The 19,260-nt window shown below is 34.1% G+C and overlaps 1 protein-coding gene across 1 annotated transcript; it reads left to right on the top strand.

Annotated features, from left to right (window-relative positions):
- Positions 1-13,070: 13,070 nt before the first annotated feature.
- Positions 13,071-14,337, top strand: LOC132301115 (anaphase-promoting complex subunit 11-like). The gene is made up of 3 exons (XM_059798395.1): positions 13,071-13,079; positions 13,138-13,291; positions 13,919-14,337. The coding sequence occupies exons 1-3, from the start codon at positions 13,071-13,073 to the stop codon at positions 14,032-14,034; spliced, it is 279 nt and encodes a 92-aa protein (XP_059654378.1). The 3' UTR covers positions 14,035-14,337.
- Positions 14,338-19,260: the final 4,923 nt, after the last annotated feature.

Raw genomic sequence — 19,260 nt, 5'->3', positions numbered from 1 at the left:
GTACATTTCAAACTTAACTAAACTTCCCCTGAGAACCATAGAAGAAGGAAAGAGAATTGTGCACTGAAGGTTATGAAATCCTATAATAATTCGAAGTTCTTATCCTGATTGATTAACTAAAATATTTAGCTATAAGCTTGCTTTTGTTTATACCTCATGGTCCAGCCCCTTAGATTTCACAACTAATGGCCTCAACCCAATGAAGTTACAACTTTACAAAAAAAATTCTGAAAAAGAAAAAATGGAGACTAAGACCGCATAAAGTATAATCAATCTTTGTTTGGTATGAACTATGAAGTAATGTGCAAGGGCATGTAACTAGATGATGGTAGTCATTTTGGTTGAAGTTAAATGTAATGCGAGCAACAACTGCAGCCAATCTGGACAGCATTTTCATGTGGATTCTCTCACAAGTATTATTAGAGGGTAGTACTAATGAGAAAGAATTGGCAAAAAGAGTCTGATGTTTCTTCTAATATGAGAAGAAAGTGGAAAGAAACACCATAACGTAGTTGAACATCCCACAGAGAATGGTTGGTCCAATTCTGAAAAGGGCGGCCTACAACACATGTGCTTTGCCAATGTTTTACCAGCAAAGATTCATTTTTCACTGTGGCATTACATTTCATCCAGACCATAGAATCGATTAACGGTCCTGAATTCTCTAAATCCTCCACCCTTGAATCATCCCAACAAATTAAGGGTATTCCTGCTATAAATTCAATAGAGCTTCCTTGCCATTAGAATCACAAGAGAGTACACTATTAAGTATATATTTCTCTGAACTTGACATTTGCTAGTGTGATTCGGAGAGAAAAGAGGCATGGGAGTGACAACAGGCAGCAGTAGCAACAGCAACAGAAGTCCTCTTCTGCCTTTGCTCTTTTCAACATCTTTAAAACTAAGAGGTCGCCGAAAGTTGAAGACTCGTATGATGACTCAATTAAGGCTTATAAAGTGTGGCCTAGTGATGAAGACAGAGGCCGTTGGGTAGCTGAGCCTGATATTGACAGGAAAGCTTTGGCTTACATAGCCAGGATCCAGGCTGCAACTCGATATGTCTCAGAAACATAAGGACATGCTGCAGCAGTGTCCATGTAGGATAGTTTGGTTCCATTTCTACATTTGTTATGTCTCATACATTGTAATGTAGTTTAAATTGTGATTTCTAGTTTCTGAATTATGAGAAATGAAATTAATAATGTGAATTTTTGTTTGTGCTCAAGCTTGTTATATGCATCACTATTATGCAACTTCAAGAAAAAACTCTGTGACTGTTGTCATGTGTATGCTCTAATTCTCATTATTAGCAATTATATCATGCTTGTGAGTCTGTGACAAGAGTTTTTGGAAAAGCACATTGTGGATATTCTTGGATGAATAAAGAGGAACAGTGCATAAGGCATGGTTGCAACCATGGTGCAGTCTTGTCGAGCTAAAAACAGGTTACTTCTTCGGCATTTCTTGTGATACGAAAGATTCTGAATTAAAGAATATTACTGTTGCCTCTGATTTTGGACCCTCAAAATTCCCATGAAGAAGGGTGGTGGTTGCTTTCGCGAGCATTATTGTAAAGTTGTACATATAGCGACGCATCACTTTTTTGGCATTTTAGTGTCAAACAACCCCACTTTTCTCTTATCTTTTCTGAAATCTTTTTATTCCTTCTTTTAGCTTAGTAATTTTCTTTTCAGATTTCATGCTTGGAAAATGATAATGGTATGATAGTAAAGAAAATGAAAGGAGAATAAGGAGTTAATGAGCTTCCAAAGAGCAAAGACATTTTCAAACCTACTTGATCAATCCCAAACTGACCCTAGAACGTAATTAGTCCATATTATTGGTTATACAATAAAATATATAATGGAATTAAATCCGTCATCAACGTGCTGAAATCAAGAATAGAATAGTCAAGTAATTTTTATTTTTATTTTTTAGGTACAGTCAAGTTTGGCAATGGTTGTTTTATGACCAATTGAATAATACCAGTAGATACCAATTCATGCAAGTGAATGTTCATTTGGCATTCGTGCCACTAATAGATAGTGTTATATCCCCTTCAGCCCATTTGGGTTCCAATTGAATCATGCCAAAATGTCTATATTCTCTTCATAGCTTAAAAACTGTACTTCCGTTGAAAGTTTATTGATATGGAAGATGCTTAACCTCTATTATATACAGGTACAATCAATGTCATTGTTAAGGCATTTTGTATGAAACTATTTGAGACCACTCACACAGGAAGGAGATGACCACCTAGTGGTATGGTTTGGATTTAACAGAATAATGATAACTTTGGCCAGCTCGTGGCAAAAATGACTTCAATTAATGACTATAAATCAGTGTGCAAATATCAAAGAACCAAAAGATACCCCAGATAGCAATTTCAAAAACAATTCAGGATTCTCTCTTGTATGTCACACTTCTTTCCTTCCTTGAGATTTTTTTCACCCCTTTAAAATTGATGCAGAAAGACATACATATTACATAATGGAGGAGGTCACAAGTGATTCCAAGCTAAAGCCTAAAAGTAATTGCCTACTGGCCTTTATTTTTTCTTTTAAATGGACTGTATTGAAGGATGAGCATATAGATCAGTGAAGGTTCTTTGTAAAGATGCTTTATAAGTTCCTACTTTCTGATGGTTCTAACCTTGTGTAACATGTGTTGTGTTGAACAAGTGATGGTTTTAAACCCCTCAAATTTCCTTTTATGCTCCATTATGTACTGTCTTTTTTAAGTCTCACTTTTTTCCCCCCTTTAATATGGGAATTAAGCTTTTGGACTTTTATTCGAAACTGTGCAAGAATTAAACAAATGGAGTTCAAGAATACTACTGTACATGTCTAAACTTTTTATTGTATTCAGATTTCTTCCTTTACAAATTAAGGTTCAGTAATAAAATTTTAAGCAAGAATCACCCCTCTCTCAACTAACTTAATAAGAAATTTTCAGATTCTCGGACTTCTTCTCCAAGCATCATTGTACATTGTAGTACATGATTATTGTTCTCGACCTTTCACTTTTTTGGGCTTTTGAGTTTCTAACAATTCCCTACTTTTCCCTTCCTTTTTTATTGAAATCTTGCTACTACTCCTGTCCACAATTTTCCCTTCATGAATCAAAATGGTTTGACAGCGGAGGAAAATAAGAGTTCATGAAGAAACTATTAAGAGCGCATATAGATTTTGAAGCTCATACAGATAGACTGATCATAAAACTTTGACTACTAAACATAAGTTGACATTAAATCTGTGAGCAACATTTTAAAAATATTCTAAAGTATGCTAAGCAAAAATCAAGAGTAGAACCAACAACTAAATCTATTGGCAAGAGTTGTTTCAAACAATAATAAAGATATTCCAAAGTTTGCTAAGCTTTTAGTATGGTATGATTTGGCTAACAGCTGTATATCAGTAGCACAAATCAATGATTTTTTGAGTTTTTGCCATATTTCAGTCTAACATCTGGGAATTTCTGGTTTTATTAGAATAAATCTTAGTCCTGTGTTTGAGCTATGAAAATAAGTACACATTTTTTGATCCCATTAATCATTTATTCCAAATTTGGCAGGGGATAGTTTTAACTATGTTGTGTGTACTTCCCACCAAGAAAAAATGTAGTATAATTGCAATAACATGATTTTCTTTTTCTTTTTTCTTTTTTAAAGTCTCACAACAAAGAGACTGAAGTTTTTAAATCGTGAATAATGCATGAAGTCCCAAAATTGTACATTTCCACTGTCACGTATGAAATCCTAGAATAATTCAAAGTCTTATTTTGATTAACTAAAATATTTAGCTATAAACTTGCTTTTGTTTATACCTTACAGTCTAGTAGTCTAGATATTGCCTACATATATTTCACAACTAACAGCCTAAATTTAATGAAGTGACCACTCAAAAAAATCTGAAAAGGAAAGAAAGGGAGATTAAGTACTGTGCAAGTGGTTGCCTGTCTTATTTGGCAGGATATATATGTATATATATATATATTTTTTTAAAAAAAAAAAGGAAGAAGAAGAAGATGGGTTGTTTGGTATGAAATAATGTGCAAGGGCATATGACTGGATGATGGGTATTTTGGTGATGCAATGTAAGTGACAACTACAGCCAACCTGGAAAGAATTTTCATGTGGAATAACATTCTCTTTCTAGTATCATTAGTTAATAGGACTAATGAGAGAGAATTGGGAAAAAGGGGGTCAATGTTTTTTCTGAGATGAGAAGAAAGTGGAAAGAAACACCATAAAATTGGACAGTACTTAACATCCCACCTAGAATGGTTGGTTCAATTCTGAAAAGAGTGGCCTACAACACATGTGCTTTGTCAATGTTTTACCGACAAAGATTCATTTTCACTTTAGCATTATATTTCATCCAGACCATAGAATTGATTAACGGTCCTCAATTCTCTAAATCCTCCACCCTAGGATCATCCCAACAAAATAAGGGTAACTCCTACTATAAATTCAATAGTGCATCTTTGCCGTTAGAATCACAAGAGAGTACACTATTAAGTGTATTTTTCTCTGAACTTGAGATTTCCTTGTGTGATTTGGAGAGAAAAAGAGGCATGGCAGGCAACAACAGGCAGCAGCAGCAGCAGAAGAAGAAGTCCTCTTCTGCCTTTGCTCTTTTCAACATCTTTAAAACTAAGAGGTCGCGGAAAGTTGAAGACGGTGGTGATGATTCTGTAAAGCCTTATAAAGTGTGGCCTAGCGATGAAGACACAGGCCGTTGGGTAGCTGATCCTGGTATTAACAGGAAAGCTACAGCTTACATAGCCAAGATCCAGGCTGCAGCTCAATATGTCTCAGAAACATAAGGACATGCTGCAGCAATGTCCAGCTAGAAGAGTGTGGTTTCACTTCTACATTTGTTATGTCTCATACAGTGTAATTTAGTTTAGAGTGTGAATATTTGTTTGTGCTCAAGTTTGTATGCATTACTATTGTGACTATGTTTTGGACTAGGTAATTTATATCAGAAACTTACAAGAAAAACTTTGTGATTGTTGTACATATGGTGTCTAACAACCCCACTTTTCTCTTCTTTTCTTCTGCAATTCCTTCTTTTAGCTTAGTAATTTCCTTTGCAGAGGTCATGCTTGGCAAATGATAATGGTATGTAAAGAAAAATGAAAGGAGAGGAAGGAGTTGACGAGCATCCAAAGAGCAAAGACATTTTCAAACTCATATGATCAATCCCAAACTGACCTTAGAACCTAATTAGTCCATATTGTTGGTTTTAAAAGAAAATATATAATTATATTAATCTTTCATCAACATGCTGAAATCAAGAATAGAATGGTCAAGTAAATTCTACAAGCAATGGTTGTTTTTATCAGTAGATACCAATTCATGCAAGAGAATGTCACCCTTTAGCCCATCTTTGGACTCCAAATGATCATGCCAAAAATGTCAATACTCTCTTCATAAGTTAAAAGTTGTACTTCTTTTGAAAGTTGGATGATATGGAAGATGCTTAACTGCTATTATATACAGGTAAAATAAATGTATTTGTTTAGGCATTTTATCTGAAATTATACAGATTAATGAAATCTTTGGCTAGCTCGCGACAGAAATATCAATTGATGACTATAAAGCAGTGAAAATATCAAAGAATCAAAAGATACCCAAGATTACAATTTCAATAGCAGTTCAGGATTCTCTCTTGTATGACACACTTCTTTCCTTCCTCATGAATTTTTTCACCTCTTTTGAACATTGATGCAGAAAAACATACATAGTGGAGGAGGTCAAAAGTAATTACTTATTGGGCTTTATTTATTCCTTCTTTCTGATGGTTGTAACCATGTGCTGTGTTGAACAAGTGATGGTTTTAAGCCCCTCAAATTTCCTTTTATTCTCCATTATGTAGCGTCTTTATAAAGTTTCACTTTTGGTTTTTCATTTAATATGGAGATATTTTGGACTTTATTGAATACTGTGGAAGAATTAAACAAAGGGAGTTCAAGAATACTACTGTAGATGTCTTCCTTTACAAAGCTCCAGTCAGAAAATTTTGAAGCAACAATTACCCCTTTCTCTGCAGCAAACAATTATTAAGAACTTTTCAAATTCTAGGATTTGTAATGTGTATTGAACTTTGCGGTGAAAAATTATCCCATTTGATAATCAGCTAAGAAACCATAGAATTTTACTTGGAATCTTGGAAAATCAGTAATAGTAGCTATAACATCATCTACTATATTTGTTTTTGATCAACCTGTCAGGGTTGCTCGGATGGTACGGTTTCAGGGTTATCAAGAGATACAAAATGCATAATTTTTTTTTTATAGTTTTGTAAAAACAGTTTCCATAGCTTAGGAGAACTATTTTCAAAGAGTTAAATCAAACATGCTTCTGATTTATTTTATTTTATTTTATTTTATTTATTTATTAATACTACTGAATTCCCACGAAGAATGATGGTGGTTCTTCTGCAAGCATCATTGTACATTGTAGTACAGAATTATTGTTCTCAACCTTTCACTTTTTTGGGCTTTTGAGTTTCCAACAATACCCTACTTTTCCCTTCCTTTTTATCGAAATCTTGCTATTCATTCTTTCCACAATTTACCCTTCATGAATCAAAAAGGTTTTGATAGCAGAGTAAAATAATAAGACAAGAAGGAACTAATAAGAGCACATATAATTTTCAAGCTCATGCAGACAGTCCTAGGCAGACCGAAAAACTTAATTAGTCCTAAATTGAATTTGACAACTAAATCTGTGGGCAACATTGTGAAAATTTTCTAAAGTTTTTTAAGCAATAATCAAGAGCAGAACCAATCAACTAAATCTATTGGCAAGGTTTGTTCATGCAAAAAAAATGTGCATTTGGCATTCATGTCGCGAATGAATGATGTCAAGGGCCATTTCCCTTAGTTTTGGGCTCCAAATGAATCATGCTATCAATGTCAACAGTCTATCTGTTGGTTAAAAACTGTAATTTGAATTGTTGGTTGAAAGAAAAGATGCTCAAGCCTCAGCTGTAATTCCTTGATCAGGCATTTATCTAAAGATTCTAAACTACTTGGCTTAGCTCACACGAGTCCTTCATTGTCCTTCGGGCTTTCAGTATGGTACGATTTGGCTAACAGCTGTATATCAGCTGCACAAATCAATGACTTTTGTGTTTTGGCCAAAGTGAATGTATCAAAGAATTAAAAGACATTCCAGCATACTAATTTTAGTAAATTTTCCTTTCTGCACCTATTGTCCTCTTAATAATTCCACCTCTTTTAACATTAATATGGAAGCATACTGGAGGAGGTCACTTGCCACGTCAGGCTAGAAAGTTTACTTCTTAATTCATAGGTTAAAAAAAAAAATTACCAGAGTGTATGAAAAATGTGTTAGTCCCATGTTTTGAGCTATGAAAATAAGTACAAATTCTTGGATCCCATTGGTCATTTATTCCACATTTTGCAGAGGATACTGTAACTAAAAATTGTGCAATAACATAAAAATTAGTGTAAAATCTCAAAACAAAGAGATTGAAGTTTTTAAATCATGAATAATGCTTGAAGTCCCAAAATTGTACATTTCAAAGTTAACTAAACTTCCCCTGAGAAGCATAGAAGGAAGGAGAATTGTGTTACTGATGTTTACGAAATCCTAGAATAATTCGAAGTTCTTATCCTATTTGACACATATTATGACCAATTCTATGTTTCACAAAAGTCTGATGGCAAAGAAGATTCATTATATATACATAACATGTTCTTAACCTATCTTATGGGACATGATTATCTTGTCAAGGTATGCAATCTGCAGAACCACTGAGGAATAGCATTATAAAAATGTGCTTATGGTTATACTAAATAAAATAAAAGGATGTAAGATTTTCAATCAGCATTTACACCCCACTTTTTTTAATTTTGATGAAATTGATTAACTAAAATATCTAGCTTGCTTTTTTTCATGCCTCACACTCTAGCAGTCTAGATGCCCCCTAGATTCACAACTAATGGCCTCAACTCAATATAGTGACAACTTAATATATATATGTGTGTGTGTGTGTGTGTGTGTGTGTGTGTGTGAAATGGAGATTAAGAGCGAGTAAAGTATAATCAATCGTTGTTTGTTATGAACTATGAAGTAATGTGCAAGGGCATGTAACTAGATGATTGTAGTCATATTGGTTGAAGTTAATTGTAATGTGAGTAACAACTAAAGCCAACCTGGACAGCATTTTCATGAGGATTCTCTTACAAGTATTATTAGTGGGTAGTACTAATGATAAAGAATTACGGGGAAAAGAGTTGTAGTTTCTTCTAATATGAGAAGAAAGTGGAAAGAAACACCATAAAGATTGGTCCAATTCTGAAAAGAGCGGCCTACAACACGTGCTTTGCCAAAGTTTTACCAACAAAGATTCATTTTTCAATGTGGCATTACATTTCATCCAGACCATAGAATCGATCAACGGTCCTGAATTCTCTAAATCCTCCACCCTTGAATCATCCCAACAAATTAAAGGTACTCCTGCTATAAATTCAATAGAGCTTCTTTGCCATGACAATCACAAGAGAGTACACTACTAAATTCTTCTCTGAACTTGAGGTTTCCTTTTGTGTGATTCGGAGAGAAAAGAGGTATGGGAGGCAACAACAGGCTACATCAGCAGCAGCAGCAGAAGAAGTCCTCTTCTGCCTTTGCTCTTTTCAACATCTTTAAAACTAAGAGGTCGCGGAAAGTTGAAGACTCGTATGATGGCTCAATTAAAGCTTATAAAGTGTGGCCTAGCGATGAAGACACAGGCCGTTGGGTAGCTGAGCCGGGTATTGACAGGAAAGCTTCTGCTTACATAGCCAGGATCCAGGCTGCAACTCGATATGTCTCAGAAACATAAGGACATGCTGCAGCAGTGTCCATTTAGAATAGTGTGGTTCCATTTCTACATTTGTTAAGTCTCATACATTGTAATCTAGTTTAAATTGTGATTTCTAGTTTCTGAATTACAAGAAATGAAATGAATAATGTGAGTATATTTGTTTGTGCTCAAGCTTGTTATGCATCACTATTATGTTGGCGTGTGTATGCTCCAATTCTCATTCTTAGGAATTATATTACTACAATTTGTGAGTTAGCTCAAGTAATGCTTTTGACAAGAGGGACAGTGCCTAAGAAATTGTTGCAACAATGGTACAGTCTTGTCAAGCTAATAACAAGTTATTTCTTCGGCATGTCTTGTGATATGAAAGATGCCTCTGATTTTGGACCCTAAAAATTCCGATGAAGAAGGGTGGTGGTTGCTTCTGCGAGCCTTATTGTAAAGTTGTACATATAGCAAACCTTTCCCTTTTTGGCATTTCAGTGTCTAACAACCCCACTTTTCTCTTCTTTTCTTCTGCAATTCCTTTTTTTAGCTTAGTAATTTTATTTCAGAGTTCATGCTTGGCAAATGATAATGGTAGACAGTAAAGAAAAATGAAAGGAGAGGAAGGAGTTAATGAGCTTCCAATGAGCAAAGCCATTTTCAAACCTAGATGACCAATCCCAAACTGACCCTAGAACCTAATTAGTCCATATTGTTGGTTATAATATAAAATATATAATGGAATTAATTCTGTCATTAACATGCTGAAATCAAGAATAGAATGGTCAAGTAATTTTTATTTATTTATTTTGGGTACAGTCAAGTAAATTCTATTGGCAATGGTTGTTTTATGACAAATTGAATAATACCACTCTATACCAATTCATGCAAGTAAATGTTCATTTTGCATTTTATCTGAAACCATTTGAGATCACTCACACAGAAACCAATAGAGATGACCACCACAGGGGTATTGTTTGGCTATCACATTTATGAAAACATTGGCTTGCTCATGACGGGGTTAAGTCCCGCAACGAGCGCAATCCTCGTGTTTAGTTGCCATCGTTAAGTTTGAAATTGTAAACAGACTGTCGGTGATAAGCCAGAGGAATGTGAGAATGACGTCAAGTCATCATGCCCCTTAAAAATTACAACAACTAATGAATATAAATCAGTGTAAAAATATCAAAGAATCAAAAGAAACCTCATATAGCAATTTCAGTAATAACTCAGGATTCTCTCTTGTATGTCACACTTCTTTCATTTCCTTTCTGAAATTTTCACCTCTTTGAACATTGATATAGATACATACATAGCCGAGGAGGAGGTCATTAGTAATTCCAAGCTAAAGCCTAATGTTATGTTTGGGATTACGGAATCGGTGCTTTGGATTTGGAATTGGAGAAAATTTAGTTTAAACTTTGTACTAAAATTTCTCCAATCCCCAATCCAAGGTGCCGATTCAATACTGCTAAACATAGCAAAAAAGTAATTGCCTATAATAAAGTTGTTAAGTGAAGTTTCTTTTTAAAGATCCTTCTTTATAAGTTCCTCCTTTCTGATGGTTGTAATTAACCATGTGATTTGTTGAACAACTAATGGCCCCTCAAATTTCATTTTATGCTCCTTTATGAACTGTCTTTTTTTAGTTTCACTTTTATTTTTTCCTTTAGTGTGGAATGCTTTTGGACTTTATTCAAAATTGTGGAGCAATTAAACGAAGGGAGTTCAAGAATGCTATTGTACTTGTCTAAACTTTTGTTGTATTCAGATTTCTTCCTCTACAAAGGTCAAGTTAGAAAATTTAAAGCAACAACTATTAAGAACTTTTCATGTACTCAGACTATTGAACAGCGAAAAAAAACTGACAACCTGACATATTTACTCACGTGTCAATTTTTATTGGCCGTGTAATAATTTCTTGAAAAAATATCCCATTTGCTTGTCAGCTAAGAACCATAGAATTTTATTTGGAATCTTGGAAAATCAGTAATACTTGGTCAAAATTATTACCAACAATGTCATAAACTATATTTGTTTGACCAATATGTGGGATTGCTCTGATGGTAGGGTTTTACAAAATGCATCACACACCTTTATAGTTTTGTACAAAATTGTTTCCATAACTTGGGAGAACTATTTTCAAAGAATTGAATCAAACATGCCTCTGGTTTAATTTTTTTGTTTTTGAAATTTTATTTATTTATTAATGTTACAAATTTAAATATCCAATATCGATCCTGCCAATTTAGAATATTGAACAAAAAGATTGGAGACAAGCTTAACTTATGTTATATTTGAAAATATCAAATCTCGCTCTAAATTAGAATTGAAAGAAATTTAATTAAAATCTTTTTCTAAGAAATAAATTCATGCTCCTAAACATATCCAAGAGGCCCACTATTCTGGGCTAGTTGTGAAAACAAAAGGCCCACTTTTCTCAGAAAAAGGTCTTTGGATTATGGGCCCAAAAAATAACAAAAGAACATGACCAGCCCGTTTGCGAACGCTCCTTCGCATTCAAAATTCGAACACAGAAACTGTGTTGGTGTTTGCTGTTCTTCATTATGCCTCATACAGTATTTCTGTTTTCTGATTTTCTGTTTGGTTCTCGGGAATCGAAATTTTTTTTTTTAAGGAAAGAAATTCCTTTCGAGATTTTTCTTCTCATTTCCCCGTCTTTCTCCGTAGCCAAACGGAGCTTGAAGAAGTCACTGTTCCCTTATCTCTTTTACTTGTGAGTCTGATGTGTTAATATATATTTTTTTCGATAAATAACTGATTTGTTAACATTGCATCTTCTAATTCGTTTATTTATTTATTTTTTATTTAATAGTATGTATTTGCAAACCGTGAGGTGTTCGTTTTGCAGGGGGAAAGAAGATGAAAGTCAAAGTCTTGCGTATCCTTTCTCATGATATTTGTTCCTCTGCTCAATAAATAAATATGCAGCTGTATGTGTATGTGTGTGTATATATACTTTTGATATTGTTCTTGTTGTTAGCTTATATTCCTGATTTTTTTTTTTTTTTTTTTAAAAAACTGATTGGATCATTGTGTGGTGGGAGGATTATAACATCTTGTTACTTGTTGGGATGAAGATAATTTTTTTCCCCCAATTGAGTGAAATAAATGAATTTGATGTACCATATGTCTCGTGATTCTAAAATTATTGCAGAAATTCCTCACTTTTGCATATAAAATCCAAATTATCGCTAACCCCCCAAAAAATAAATTTTTTTTAAAAAAAGAATATAAATCTATCGTCTACGGTGTTATTTCTGGGTTTTGTTTGCAATGGTCCTGAATATTAGGAAATTTTCTAAATTGTTTGTAATATTGCCCATGTTTCCTGTATATAGCCTAAGAATGATGGCGTTTTCATTTCTCACCCTCAATCTCAAATTATTTATTAAATTTAATCCACATTTTTAATAATTATCTAAAATCTGAAATATTTGAGTGCAAAATGGTTAGAATCCTAAATTGGTCACTTCGATGGGTTAATGCAATTTCATGTTTACGTGATTTTTGGTTCCCATCCATGATACATAATGATTGAGAAATCCAAGAAGGCCAAGGACTTCTTTTTTATGACTTAAATTGATATTTTCTAAATATATTTTCAATTACTTTTGTATTTAGTATTCTGGTTTGGTTTTGTATTTGTATTCTCTATGTTATATATTGTTATGAGTACTTGGTGACTTATTTAGGAAATCTCATATCTGCAACATTAAGGCGAGTTTGTTTGTTAATAAGAGGAGTCACATATTGTTCACCATTCATATATTCAAACTTCATTAAATCATTTACTGCAAATGCAACATATGCTTGAGTTCTTTGTAAAATCTGTTTTATTTGGTACGAGTACTCTGTGAGTTATCTTGAAAATCTCATTTTTGCAACATTGGGGCGAGTTTATTGGTTAGTAAGAGGAGTAAGATCTTGTTTGTTATCCATATATTCAAACTTTTTGAAATCATTTATTGCAAATGCAACATATTTTTGTGGTTTGAGTACTCGGTGACTTATGTAGTAAATCTCATTTCTGCATTATTGGGGGCGAGTTTATTAGCTAATAAGAGGAGTAACATATTGTTTTTCATTCATATATTCAAACTTCTTAAAATTATTTATTGCAAATTGTTTGTACGGAAAAATCAAATGCAACATATTTTTGAGATCTTTGTAGAAACAGTTTTCCATTAACCTTCTCCTTTATGAAACACTGTTGGGCTCATGACCAGAGTATGTCCTTTAATCTCTTGTAAATATTGCTAGTTTCTTGATCTTTTTAATATGGTAGGGAACTGTAATATTTTGCTATTCTATTACGTATAGGTGGCATGCTGTTGCTTCATGGACTTGGGATGCGCAGGATGAAACATGTGGGATCTGTAGGATGGCATTTGACGGTTGTTGTCCTGATTGTAAACTCCCTGGAGATGATTGCCCGCTTAGTAAGTTACTGGCTTCATTTATGAAATGTCTTACGACATGTCTTGTAAATGTTGGTATATTTTCTTGCATAATTTCTCATTTATGTATGTGTGAGTTTTAAAATATCAGTGTTCTTTAGATTGCATCCGAGTCATGCTTTGTGAAAATTTCTCATTGAGTTTTCAATGGTGTATGAGGCATGACAAATGCTTTGGGGATCAATTTTAGTTGCCATATTTGAAATTAAGCTTCACAACTTGTGTTGCCTTGTGCAATTACCATGAGATGAGCTTCAAAATGTGTTGCCATTGATCCTTGAAGAAATGCGACATGACTAAAAATGATTTTTTCTTAAGAACATTGTTCTACTTCTCTTTACTAAGTAGTTCCTCGACATTTGGCTGAAGTGCGTGGTCTCTCAGCCTCCCGTGCAATTTCATACTTTTTGTAAAAGTAATCAACCTGATTCAATATTGGAAAATACATATGATTTGTCATTAGTTGCTGGTGTATAGCTCTTTAATTGTTTATGATGTATCCTTTTATTAAGTGTATGTTTTATAGATTTATACTAGGCTTAAATAATTTTTATAGTAATATAAAGTTCCTTGAAAGAAGCTTTGATTGATTTATTGTTTTTCTTACAGTGTGGGGTGCATGCAATCATGCGTTTCATCTTCATTGCATCTTGAAATGGGTGAATTCGCAGACAACTCAAGCGCATTGCCCTATGTGTCGTAGGGAATGGCAGTTTAAGGAATGAAATCAAACTGTATGAGTCTCTCGTTGTGTGTGCATGTTTTAGAAGTGTGCTGCTTAGACTCAAAATCAGGTGGCGCGTTCACTCTAGATTTTCCTATCATTTGTTAACATTGTTTTATGGTCAAATGACTTGATTTGGTCTCTTCAAAATTTTCATATTCATTCCATATCTCTGTGTATATACCATTCATATGGGATAAAGCAATGATTGGAAGCTCTATGCATGCTTTTTATGTACTAGATATCATGAATTCTTCTCCAGATTGTCTGGATTATATGACACTACTTTTAACATGAAGTGAATTGTGAAGGTATCCTTTATTAATTTTGTGACCTAAAATGAGCCCTTGTGCGTTTACAGTTGGTACGGTATTGATAATCATTGTTTGAATATGATCATCTCTAGGATGAGTGAGGAGCCATCTTTTATGTATTAGGTTAGGTCCACCAAGTCATCAAGCTGGTTCATTTGTTACATGTGACTTTGATTGCATTATTGCTTCATGTGTTCAAAGATCAAAAGTACCACCACTCAATTTTTATCAATTTATGTGTGGTGATGTTTGTGTTTGTCATAATCTCTGTCAATGAAAATTGGCCTCTTTCCAAGTTTGTGGTGCCCATTCTTTTTCCATTAGAACAATGCACTTTCTAGTCATGCAATCATGAATTTTTCTTGGTTCATCGTCCCATTTCTTGTAATCAACAGGGTTATGAAGAACCTACTATGTATATACTTAGAGCCTTTATCACATCAACATTTCAAGCATTATGTATTAAGATCCATAACATTTTCTGCTTGACATTATTATGGAAGTGAAAGTACCTGATTCACTGATTCAGTGACCTTTATTTTGTGCACATTCCTTAGTTCGCTTCACAGTCAACACACATTATTTGATTCAACCATGTCCTTGGACTCCTTATCCTCAGCTTGTACAGTTCAACAATTTGGATACACTGTATAATTTTCACTATAACATAGAACAGTTTTACGTCGTGCAAATTTTGTCATAGAAAATGGTATATAATTTGTATTGCAGACGCCCTAAAAGCCTATCTTGTAAAGAGCCACCAAATACTAAACACCATCAGTATCTGGAATCGACATGGATTATTGGTGACTGGTGAGACAAGAAAGCATATATAAGAGAAAGAGAGAGTATGGATAATGTTAGTCAAGTGTATCTTTCAAAATCTAATGCTCCAGATCAAGATTGCCTTTATCAAAGCAGTCACCAAATGCAAAAAGTACATGACATTGTCTCATAGTTGAGTCCAGCACGAAAGCTTGTCAACCAATTCCATCAACACTAGGCAAACTCATTGAAGGAACGAAAATTATCTGAGTGCAACACACAGTAAAAGTCATAATGACACACAAAACAATTAAAAAGTTCTTTCGTATGACCAGTACTCACAACACCAATAAACAAACCATGTATACACTCAGCTAAAACGAATAAAATGAAAAAGAAAACAATCTTCCTATTTTGAACAATATTGAACAAAGCACAAGTAACCAACAACATCACATAATAGAGCTGAATCAAATATTATCTCACACTAAAATGAGTGAAAATTCCAAGTTTTTAGTCATTTTATTTGACTTTAACACCAACCTTAGTCACGGAGGATATTGATTTGAGAGTGGAGATTTCCAATGATAGCTTTCTTTGCCTTCACGCGTGTTTGCTTCACCTTTGCTACAATGTTGTTTAATAGCTTTTGAGTGGGTTTTGCGGAAACCTCCTCTTCAGGAGAGTGTTGGGATGTATTTTGTGTCATCACCATTCTTGGTAGAAGACTAAGGAATTGGAACATCAGGTTTTGCAGCATCACCAACTTCCTTTTCATTCTCCTAGTTTGTTTCACCAGTTTTTGCAGTTTCCTTTCCTTTTACTTCCTTTTCATCCACCTCTCCCCCAACCTCTCCATCTTTGTTTGTTTCAGGAGAAGCCACTGTGTCGCTTTTCACGTTTACTTTCCCATTTTCAGCAACAAGTTCAGTGTCTCTAGAAGAAGCACTCTCTACATTCAAATATCTTTCAATGACCTCCGTAGTGGAAATGGAATTCACAACTTCAACTTTCTTTGTTTCAGGCTGATTCAATTACTCAGGTATGACTTCTTTCTCTTCAATGTTTTCTTCTGGTTTTGCATCCTTTGCTTCATCATTTACAGACTTCGTGACTTCCTCTTTTGACAACTCTTCAACCACAATGGCCTTTCTCTGTATCCTATGCAGCAGCCTTTTCTGTACATCCCTTTCTATTTGCTAAATCAACTGGAGCTCCCTCTGTGGTTGAAGAAACTTGATCCAAAGTTTCGGTTACAAGAGGTTCCTCTTTAGGGGTTTGTTCATCCTTAAATAATTAGGTATCTTCAGCCTTTTCAACCAAAGTCCCTTCAATTTTTGGCTAATTCAACCTCTACACTTTCCTTAGGATCAACTTCTGCACATTCTTTCTCAACTGGTTCAGAAACTTTAGATTGTTGTGGTTTTTCATCTTCTTCAGCAACTGATCCTGAATTTCTTTTTGAGACTCTGCTTCTGATTCTTTGACGGGTGAAACTTCATCTGCAAAAGATTCAGCTGATGATTTGGTTACATCAACTATCTTGGGATGTTCCTTTGTTTCTTTAATTTATTCCTTTCTAAATTCTACTTCTAAATTTTCTTCATCTTTTACTTCTGCTTTCGACTCTTTGATACATAAGACTTCCACTTCCTCCTCTTTTTCCTTGGCGGCCTCACCTGACTGTTCAAAAACATCAACTACCTTTGGCTGCTCCTCTGGCTGTTCCTCAACAGACTCCATTGTTGGTTCTTCTTTGGGTTGTTTTTCAGCAGACTCGGTCTCTTGTTGTTCCTCTGGTTGCCTTTTTCATGCCGGTCGCTTACTGGTTCTGAAACACTTGACATGTGTGATTTAGGAATGGAGTCTTGTGCCTCTTTAGAAGTATCTTCAACTGGGATATAGATAGCAGTAGTATCACCACTCTTCTTCTTCACCTCTTCAACAACAGGAGGCTCAATCTGCTTATTCTCGATCTATTCTTCCAGTTCAGCTAATAGGGGTTGCGAGTGCTGGACTTGGTGACTCCTTGCTCCTCAGATGTAGGCTTTTCTTCCTCTCCACTATCATATTCAATTGTTTTTATTTCTTCACTTGCCTTCTTGTCAACTTCCTGCAGCAATTTAAGATTGATCAGCATCCAAGTAGAAGGAAAACACCCACATATAAAATTGGTGCCATTCTTATTGAATGGAAATTGGGAAGTGTAAAGAATGCGGCAATATTATTTAACCATAACAAAAGCATGATGAGTACTGATTTTATACTCCTCGTGGTATCTCAATTTTCAATATTGATAACAAAAGCATGATGAGTACTGATTTTATGATTCATGTTAATTTTATTTATTTTATTGATATCTATTAGTTTCAATTTTATTTAGTTGTGTAGTATTTGATTTTAAGTAAACAACAACACTAAAATTTAATATTTTTTCTTTAGGGTGAGATGTTCTTCCATTTTTTAAGTACAAAATATTTAGTATTGAGGTATGGGAGAAAACTAAAAGCTTTTTTGAATGATTTTGTTTAGCTTACAGTGCCCTTCCTTTTCTATTTGCACATACCGATCCTGCTTACCCCAACTGCGCTTATATGAATAAGCGATTCACTGTCTGGTCTAAAGATTAATAGAGAGATATGTGGCAGAAAGAGAAGAAAATGAATACAGATCATGCATGCTGAAATCAGTATCACTGTTGGATCAACTCGATGTTGTGTTCCCCCGGCGTGAAACCAGTTGGTTGAGAAAGACCTTCTTTCTGATCGTAACCGCCCTTTGAAGAGAAATAACAAAGTGTGGATTGATAAAAATCATAAGTTTGAACTCGGTTCTCATCACCGCCTTTTAACTTTGATTTGAACTCTAATCTGTAAGTAAATATTTTTCAAAATTCCATAATTATGACTATTAAAACCATTTACTTCTATTGACTAATGAAAGAGTAGAATAAAGTGTGTTGAGGGTCGTATTCAACAATTCCATCTACTTCTAGATTAAAAATAATAATAATAATATCACAAACTCTGCTTGATTTCAATCTATGATAAAATCTTTTTTTTTTTTTTTTTTTCTTAATTGGTACCATACACATTTGGATTCTTTCATTTTTTAATGTAAAGATTATTTCCTATCGGAGTACGTTCACCTACTCCGCCAAATACAGATACACTCCATGAGCTTTGGCACTATTGTTAATGAATTCCATAATGAATACTGTTTTACCCCTCGTCCGAACAGTACAGTTATTCCTCCACTTCTGAAAGATCTCTACTTTAATTCATGTTTCAGCAATATATATTTATATACTAACTAGATCGGAAAAAAAAAATAAAAAATCTAAATAGGTGTAATGGAAATGGGATTCCAGATGATAAATCTTGAAACCAGACATTTTCCACAGTAAACAAACGAAACTAGATAGTTCGATCAAATTGAATTTTTGTTTTGACTAAACAATTATGGATAAGTTGACAATTTTCCTGCTTATAGTTTTGCACATTTTTTGTTATTACTATGGGTCTTAATGCACAAGGAGATTTTACTTGTTTTTCTCAATTAGAGGTCCGTGGACTTTTGTTGCTCTCCATGGCACTTTCGGACTAATAGGTTTCATGTAAGGGTCTATACTGTTAAACCACTGACATGTTGGTAATCATGCTGAAATCTTACTAATATAAAAACGAAGACTTAATTGAGCACTTATATAAATTAATATATAGTACACATAACAAGAACTGCAACTAAAGAAATTAAATAATACATTAATGCTATGTTTGGCTGCACTGAATCAATGCTTTGTATTTTAGATTGAAAAAAATTTAATATAAAATTTGAACTAAACGGCACCCCCAAACATAACATAAGGGTAGTATTAGGCATGTAAATTGGTCTAACACTTAACATGGGTAGTATTAGACAATTAAATTGGTCTAACACTTAACATAACAGTCTCACTAGCCATGGATGGATTCAAGACCAAAAAAAAAAAATAGAAGAAGAAAAAGAAGAGAACTCTCATAAAAGCATCTTCAATGCAAAATGCAATATTTTCATGCCAAATCTATATTTTGAGGGGAGTTACAATGTCAAAATGCTATATTTTTACAATTATGCTCCAATGGTACATTTCATCCAAAATGTTATTT

Source organism: Cornus florida, unplaced genomic scaffold (genome assembly GCF_030987335.1).
Source record: "Cornus florida cultivar Cherokee Brave unplaced genomic scaffold, ASM3098733v1 CherokeeBrave_3.0.0_Hap2_Chr03, whole genome shotgun sequence".
Taxonomy (NCBI): Eukaryota; Viridiplantae; Streptophyta; class Magnoliopsida; order Cornales; family Cornaceae; genus Cornus; species Cornus florida.
The sequence above is the reverse complement of the archived record's forward strand: the minus strand, read 5'-3'. Positions and strand labels throughout refer to the sequence as shown.

Excerpts from the sequence above, each read along its gene's own strand:
- LOC132301115 (XM_059798395.1), top strand. Across the intron at positions 13,292-13,918 it reads TGGAGATGATTGCCCGCTTA|TGTGGGGTGCATGCAATCAT; the intron begins GTAAGTTACTGG and ends TTTTTCTTACAG.